The 8,754-nt window shown below is 45.2% G+C and overlaps 1 protein-coding gene across 1 annotated transcript in view; it reads left to right on the forward strand.

The window, feature by feature from the left end:
- The window catches only part of KCNJ6 (potassium inwardly rectifying channel subfamily J member 6), a 285,950-nt gene that overhangs the window by 188,084 nt on the left and 89,112 nt on the right, over positions 1 to 8,754 (forward strand). The window contains exon 3 of the mRNA XM_007470486.1: positions 4,805 to 5,725. Within this exon, the coding sequence (XP_007470548.1) occupies positions 4,805 to 5,725 (921 nt within the window). The remainder of the gene's footprint in view (positions 1 to 4,804; positions 5,726 to 8,754) is intronic.

The following is an 8,754-nucleotide window of genomic DNA, read 5'->3' on the forward strand; positions in this document are numbered from 1 at the left end:
CACAGCTCAGACCTGGAATGGCCCTCTCCCCAGGCCAGGGCTCCCTGACCCTGCTCTGGACAGGGCCTGGAGGCTGTGCTGCCTTCTTCTGCCCACTCCACACCCCACCTGTTCTCCTCGCTGGCCTCACCTCTTCTGCCCCTTGAGACTCCCACTTCAGTCTCCTCTACTCTCCAGGTACTCTCACATTTCATTGGCTTTTTTGGTTTCTCAACTCTGCCTGTTCCCCACCAGCCACTGTCAAGTGGGAGGCCCAGCTTACCTCCCCATCTTCCCTTGGATACATCTCACGTGCACCCACTGCCTCACCTGCAGTGGTGCCTCTGAGGTTGTTACAAGTCCAAGCTCATACTGCTTGCCACACGACAGGTCGATAAATCAAGAGATGAGCTGTTGGGGCAAGGAATAATGACTTTATTCAGAAAGCCAGCAGACCGAGAAGATGGCGGACTAGTGTCCCAAAAAACAATCCTACCCAAGTTAGAGTTCAAGCTTCTTTTGTACTAAAAAGGAAGGGGGTGTAGTTGGTTGTTGCATACTTCTTGGTGTCGGAATCTTTTGTTATTGCAGCTATTCAGGTAGGTCCAGTCATGACGTTCCTATAAACCTCCAACAACACAGTTATCCTCTGTTCTGCAACTTTTTATCTCATGAATGGAAAAGTGTTACACTTTTAAAGGTCAGAGCCTTGAGAATGGGCTATCCTGTATACTTCAGGCTATAGGCAACATTCTTAACTTGTAGCAAAAGCAACAGAACACAAAGGTTAAAGTAAAAGAAACAGATCCCATATAGAGTCAGATTTGTTCTTCCCTACTCCAAAGCCACCTTTCCACCATACTCCCTGGGATGTTCAGCTTTCTTTGTTTGCTTCCATTTTTGTTTGTTTTTAAAAGGCACTTAAGTAGCATATGCATTGATATTTTTTCCCTGACACAAAACACAGGCATTCAATTAACCACATGCTAGTTCATTAGTGTCAACTAAAAAAAAAAGTATATGCACACCTAAGAGTTGAGAGTTATGTTTTATTCAGCAGATACATTGAGGACTTCAAGCCTGGGAGGCAGCATCTCAAGTAACCCTCAGACAACTGCTCTGAGGAGGTGAGAGGGGAGCTAGGATATACAGGAGTTTTACAGCAAAGGGCGGGTAGTAGGAACAAAAGATTACTGTTAATAAAAGAAAATTAGGTATCTCAAATTAAGGAATTTAGTGCTTTTCTATGCATAGGAAAATGCAAGAGTCTAGGCTCACTGAAATCATTCTTTTGATATGCACCTCAGCTATCCGGGCCAATATCCCTATCCCGTGTTTTCACACCCAGAGTTTCCTCAAGGCTCACCATAGGGAGTGGCCGCAGTCTGATGGCTGCTTGATGGCAGATATTCTTTGTGTCCTTCCTGAGTTCCCTCAGGGCTCACCATTGGAGGGCTGCAATTGCTGATGACTCTGACATCCTTTGTTTACTGATATGGCTGGCAATGTTTTATTTCTCAAAAGACAATGTTAGAAAACAAAATTCAACTGAGTACATCTGAAGATCAAGTTGGCTTTATTTAACAATTCATGAATCAGGCAGCATCCCTTCTAGCAAACAGACAGGAGGGGTCCTGTACAAAATGGATGGTTTTTAAAGGCCTAAAGGGGATGGGACAGGAAGTCATAAACAATTGAGGATTATTTCAAGCAAGGTCATTTGCCTTGGGGGAAGGCAGGGGTCTATGTGGTAGGCTACCTCATCTGTGGCCAGGAAATTCCAGACTGACTGGTAAAAGGTCACATTCCTGGGAGGGACTGAACCTGGACAGGTATTCCGTCTCCATTGACTGATGTAGAGCTTAGCACAAGTGACTCCATTTTTGGATCCCTGTTTCTTTTCAACAACACCAAACCCAAACACCCCATCTTCACTCTCTTCCTCTCTCCCTGCTCTTTCCCACACCAGCCCCCTGAGAACTCTTCTGTCTGCTTATCCATGTCAATACTGCTGCCCATAAAATTAGAAGGCTCAATTTGATAACAGACACAAAATACGTAGCTGCTCAAACACAATTTTTTTTTCTTGTGTCTAGTTGGATGGCAGCTCTCTGCCACCAGCTGGGGACCCAGGCCCCTCCACCTCATGACTCCATCATCCCTCGTAGAAGGGACAAGGGCATAGGAGGGGACACACCCACTATTTCAGGCCTTGGTCCAGAAGGGCACACCCACTCCTGATGGGCCAGGACTCGGCACATGGCCACTCCTCAGTGCAAAGGAGGCCGGGAAATGTGGTCCAGTCCTGAGCTAGGAAAAGGGAAAAAATGGATTTGGAGGATCAACTGGCAGGCTGCTGGGACTGTCCAGAGCACTTATCTCTACTCCTCCATTAACCCTTCAGACAGGAAGGTTACAAGTAAGCCAGAAAGTGCAGAAAACAGCTTCATACCGGGGGCTGGGGTATGTGTAGGTTGCCTCCATGAAATGTTAAAGCATGGAAGATGGCAGAAGACTGTTGGGAGTCAGCTATTCAGACAAATCCCCCTCTTCCACTTCCCACCCCAGGGAAACAAGAACCCAGGGTGACTCTGCACAAGCAGTGAGCTCCTCACCTGGGCCAGAGCCAGCCCACACTGCAGCTCTGCAGACAAGGCCGCTCCACGCTGGCCGATCCTGAGCCGAATTCAGCCCACGTGAAGTCACACTTAGAGATTCCCTCTCAGGGTGAACTTAGCAGGGAGACCTCAGACATGAGGCCCCCTGGGCCACAAACATCCCACCTTGCCAGGGGTGCCTGCAGTGAGCCGGGACGTTCCCCGTGACCTCCATCCAGATCCTGTCCCTGTCCTGGTATCTGCTTTGAAATAAAAGCAAGGTTTTATTTACAAAGGAAGAATTACTGAGGGTAGCGATCTAAAGTCAAAGCTATCAGACCAAACATCAAGCTTGCAGACCAAATGCTGCCTCTTCCCTGTGCTGAAGTCTAAAACCGGATCTATGGGATTGATAATTAAGGAAACTATCCAACCATGAGCAAGGTTAATCCATAAGTTAAGTTGGTACCACTCAAGTCCCATCCCCAGCTGTTTTCTTATTCAGACAAATGTTTTTTCTCAACAGACTATGTTTCTCCCTTAACCAAAGGGAGAAAATGCACAGCAAAGTCAAATGACACAGGATAAAAGCCTGAGGGAAGAAACTGCTTATAAAACTTTCAGAAAGCTTTGAAATTATTGGCTGAACAAGTAATTTCATACAGTGGTTTATATGTATTTCACAGCAGCATCAGTTCCAAATGTCCCTTTGCACTCGGATTCCGGGAGAGTTTTCCTAATGCTTCGTCATCGAATGATTGTACCGATGCATTAATCATGAAGGCCATGAGGAATAAAATAACCGCAAGCCAAAACTGCAGATGTTAAATGTTGAGGCAGAAACCAAATGAAATGTGTAAACACATAGAAAGAGGGAGAACATTTCCCCCACACGTTTTTTAACCTTGGCATTGCATCAACCATTAGGGTAAAATGCATGCTTACTTACCAATAAAAACCAGAATTTTTTTTTTTTTTTTTTTTGCGGTACGCGGGCCTCTCGCTGTTGTGGCCTCTCCCGTTGCGGAGCACAGGCTCCGGACGCACAGGCTCAGCGGCCATGGCTCACGGGCCCAGCCGCTCCGCGGCATGTGGGATCCTCCCAGACCGGGGCACGAACCCGTGTCCCCTGCATCGGCAGGCGGACTCTCAACCACTGCGCCACCTGGGAAGCCCCAGAATGTTTTTAAGACTAAAATTTGACTGACACCTTAAAGAGTTCACTCAAAATTCTTGCCCCTAAATATAAGGAGAGTGGCAAAGGAACAATTTATTACAAAAGAATGTTTATTACACGTCTGTTCCATGCAGGCACATATCATGCACGTGGTTTTGTTTAACTTTATAACAACCCTATGAATTGGCTATCATGATTACCATTTTGTAAATGTGAAAACTGAGGATCAATCAGTGAATTTTAATAGTCTATTGGTCTACTCAGGCTGCCATAACAGAATACTACAGACTGGGGGGCTTAAACAACAGCAATTTATTTTCTCACAGTTCTGGGGGCTGGAAGTTTAAGATCAAGTTGCCAGCAAGGTTGGTTTCTGGTGACCTCAGTTGGTTTGGAAGACCTTTCTTCCTGGCTTACAGACAGCTGTATTCTCACTGTGTCCTCACGTGGCCTTTCCTCTGTGTGCACACCCCTGGTGTCTCATCCTCTTGGATTAGGGCTCCACCCTTCTGACCTCATTTAACCTTAATTATGTCCTCAAAGCCCCATCTCCAAATACAGTCACACGGGGTTAGGGATTCAACATATTTGGGGGTGGAGTGGAGGTGCAGTTTGGTCCATAACTGATAGCATGACCAGGAGCCCACAGTTGCTGAGTGGTAGACCCAATACTGTCTGAATCTAAACATTTCTTTATCCAGAGTGCACTGCCTCTCACATACCACAGCATCTCAGAGAGAGTGCAGACACATCCCACTGTAAAAGCTGACTCTTAGAACTTGCTGGCAGGGAGACAATTTCACAGCAGTTAAGCTCTCTCCCTGTGAGAAGGGTGGTGAAGTCCTTACACAAGCTAGATCACAGAGGCCAGGAGTCCAAGGCAACCCATTCAGATGACAGCCCCCCAAAAAGGCTTCATCTACACTGTTAATAGCTACACAAACGGTCAAATGATGGTTTCCTACCATATTCCATCCACAGTGGGATTTCCATGACCTCCAAAGAGCCAGCTTTTCATTCAGTTTTTCTTTTCTTTTTTCCAAACCACCAGCTAACGTCCTGGAGGGTGACTCCATGGATCAGGATGTTGAGAGCCCTGTGGCCATTCACCAGCCAAAATTGCCTAAGCAGGCCAGGGACGACCTGCCAAGACACATCAGCCGAGACCGGACCAAAAGGAAAATCCAGAGGTACGTGCGGAAAGATGGAAAGTGCAACGTCCACCATGGAAACGTGAGGGAGACCTATCGCTACCTGACCGATATCTTCACCACCTTAGTAGACCTCAAGTGGAGATTCAACCTGTTGATTTTCGTCATGGTTTACACAGTGACGTGGCTCTTTTTTGGAATGATCTGGTGGCTAATTGCATACATCCGAGGAGACATGGACCACATAGAGGACCCTTCATGGACTCCTTGCGTCACCAACCTCAATGGGTTCGTCTCTGCTTTTTTATTCTCCATAGAGACAGAAACCACCATTGGTTATGGCTATCGGGTCATCACAGACAAGTGCCCAGAGGGAATTATTCTCCTCTTAATCCAATCTGTTTTGGGGTCCATTGTCAATGCATTCATGGTGGGATGCATGTTTGTAAAAATATCGCAACCCAAGAAGAGGGCAGAGACCCTGGTTTTTTCCACCCATGCAGTGATTTCCATGAGGGATGGGAAACTGTGCCTGATGTTTCGCGTAGGGGATCTGAGGAATTCCCACATCGTGGAGGCTTCCATCAGAGCTAAGTTGATCAAATCCAAACAGACCTCAGAGGGGGAGTTCATCCCCTTGAACCAGACAGATATCAACGTAGGGTATTACACCGGCGACGACCGTCTCTTTCTGGTGTCACCACTCATCATTAGCCACGAAATTAACCAACAGAGTCCTTTCTGGGAGATCTCCAAAGCCCAGCTGCCCAAAGAGGAACTGGAAATCGTGGTCATCCTAGAAGGCATGGTGGAAGCTACAGGTAAGGTGTGCTCCATCCGGGGGTATCTGTGGGATCGATGCTCATTTTAAACTGAACCTCACATTCTTATTTTTGACAAAATATGGAAAACTGAACCTCACTCACTATTGACGTCACCTCTTTATTCATGAGGCAGTATGTGGCCTATAACCTTAAGTATGTCCCCCACAAAGTCTAACAATTTCGCTTTTTAAAAACCCTTGGGAAAATAAATTAATAAACAATTTTTTAAAACACCTCTTAATATATTTTAAATTTTCAAATATTTACTTAAATTAAAATTTGATCTCTCTCTAAAGCAATTTTTAGATGGTTTTAAAGCATTGTTTAAATTAAATACTTGAGGTTATTTATTGCCAAGCCAGGAGGAAGAGGTTAAGCCTTTCAAAGGAAGCCTGACAAATTGCTTTAATAAAAATACAATTTTGCCCCTTCTTTGGGAGCCATTTGCAAGACCCATAGCCTTGCTTTTTCTTTTATATCAAGTGAGCACTTGGTATCTTTTCTCTATACTCTACCTGCCAAATCCCCTGTAGATATAATAATGAGACCCAGTAAATAACTCTAACAGGAAAGAAAAAATATTGATATGTACTCATCATAATCCTATTGACCCACCTGCTTTGAACAGCTAACTACTGGTGTATTTTAACAAAGATGATCTGTTCTAAAAATAGAGAAATAGTCTGTTTTTATTGAAGTCTTCACTCATATCTTTCCATACGTGTTCCACATCCCAGGAGCAAAGGAGGTTCTGCCTGTATTTATCTGTAACTTTCTATGAAATAGAGCCATAAACTCTGCCTTAAGCTAACAATAGCGCCTGTAGGAAAAGTATAAACTAGAACACTAATTCAAGCTTTGCTTTACTATTCTTCTAAGTCATTAGTCTTAGGATCCTCTTTAGTTATACAATCTGCCCTTCTGTGCTTTGAGGTCTTCAACCTGAGGCCCAAGGTAGGTTTACACAATCTGAAAATGCACGGCCACCAGCCAGACCCCAGACTCTTCATCCACCCATAACCTGACCTCAGTCATCCGTCAAATGAAAGTCATTGCTTCCATGTCTCAGCCTCCCTGGACCCAACAGGCAAAGGCATTACCTCTAACAAATTTCTTATAGTGGTAAAAACTTTTGCAATAGTTTTTCAAAATGCAGCAAATAATGAAAATGTGAGTAAAAGGCTTTGCGTGAAGTGTGATCCTTTGCACAAGGCAAAAGGAACATCTAAAACAAAAATAATCATTGTGAAATTATAAATAAGTGCCGCACATGTGCACTGGGCTATCGGTACCCTGAGCCTGACTTTGGGGTGCCCTGGTGAGCCAATAGTTGTGTGAGGGGAGGGAGGAGGAAGGAGGGGGGAGGAGGGCGGGGAGAAACCAACTCAATAAGAGAGCTCCGTCATTTTCCCACTGACCAGAAACTACTCCCACCTCGGCCAAGCACCTGGACTCTGGGTCCCCCTAGTGGTGGCCACTGAGATATAGTCTCTGGCAGCATAAACTGACCACTTATGATGCGCTTTTAATATTAGATTTCTCGCTATAAACTCTCCGGATAGGACAGAAGGGAGGGGAGTGGACAAGGCTTGTTCTCCTTCCGTCTCTGAGCTCAAGAGGCAAAAGCCAGTGGAGACGGACCCTCTGTTTACTGATGTTAATCTGAGCTTCGAATTGCAGGCGCTGTGTTCCCTCAAATCAAAACCCAAGCTCTAAAAATAAGTCAGTCCGGAATAAGCAACTTACCTTTGTGATGTCTCAGAGTCGGAATTCTCCCTGGGGCAGACCCTGTCGTTCTGAAGATAGCTTGTAATGACTGAGCCTTTCCAAATAGGGGAACATCCTTTTGTTGGTAGTTAACAGTGACACCTCTGAGCATTCGGTGGCCTTTCTACTGCTTTCATAGAGAAAACTGGGTACTTGCCAGCAAAAAAAGAATCAAAGGCAGCCACTACTAACTTTCTAAAAGTAATAATAATAATTTTCTAAAGTTTGGAAAGTGGAGGAAAGAGTGACTCTTCATCCACCCATAACCTGACCTCAGTCATCCGTCAAATGAAAGTCATTGCTTCCATGTCTCAGCCTCCCTGGACCCAACAGGCAAAGGCATTACCTCTAACAAATTTCTTATAGTGGTAAAAACTTTTGCAATAGTTTTTCAAAATGCAGCAAATAATGAAAATGTGAGTAAAAGGCTTTGCGTGAAGTGTGATCCTTTGCACAAGGCAAAAGGAACATCTAAAACAAAAATAATCATTGTGAAATTATAAATAAGTGCCGCACATGTGCACTGGGCTATCGGTACCCTGAGCCTGACTTTGGGGTGCCCTGGTGAGCCAATAGTTGTGTGAGGGGAGGGAGGAGGAAGGAGGGGGGAGGAGGGCGGGGAGAAACCAACTCAATAAGAGAGCTCCGTCATTTTCCCACTGACCAGAAACTACTCCCACCTCGGCCAAGCACCTGGACTCTGGGTCCCCCTAGTGGTGGCCACTGAGATATAGTCTCTGGCAGCATAAACTGACCACTTATGATGCGCTTTTAATATTAGATTTCTCGCTATAAACTCTCCGGATAGGACAGAAGGGAGGGGAGTGGACAAGGCTTGTTCTCCTTCCGTCTCTGAGCTCAAGAGGCAAAAGCCAGTGGAGACGGACCCTCTGTTTACTGATGTTAATCTGAGCTTCGAATTGCAGGCGCTGTGTTCCCTCAAATCAAAACCCAAGCTCTAAAAATAAGTCAGTCCGGAATAAGCAACTTACCTTTGTGATGTCTCAGAGTCGGAATTCTCCCTGGGGCAGACCCTGTCGTTCTGAAGATAGCTTGTAATGACTGAGCCTTTCCAAATAGGGGAACATCCTTTTGTTGGTAGTTAACAGTGACACCTCTGAGCATTCGGTGGCCTTTCTACTGCTTTCATAGAGAAAACTGGGTACTTGCCAGCAAAAAAAGAATCAAAGGCAGCCACTACTAACTTTCTAAAAGTAATAATAATAATTTTCTAAAGTTTGGAAAGTGGAGGAAAGAGT

Source organism: Lipotes vexillifer, unplaced genomic scaffold (assembly GCF_000442215.2).
Source record: "Lipotes vexillifer unplaced genomic scaffold, Lipotes_vexillifer_v1.1 scaffold402, whole genome shotgun sequence".
Classification (NCBI taxonomy): domain Eukaryota; kingdom Metazoa; phylum Chordata; class Mammalia; order Artiodactyla; family Lipotidae; genus Lipotes; species Lipotes vexillifer.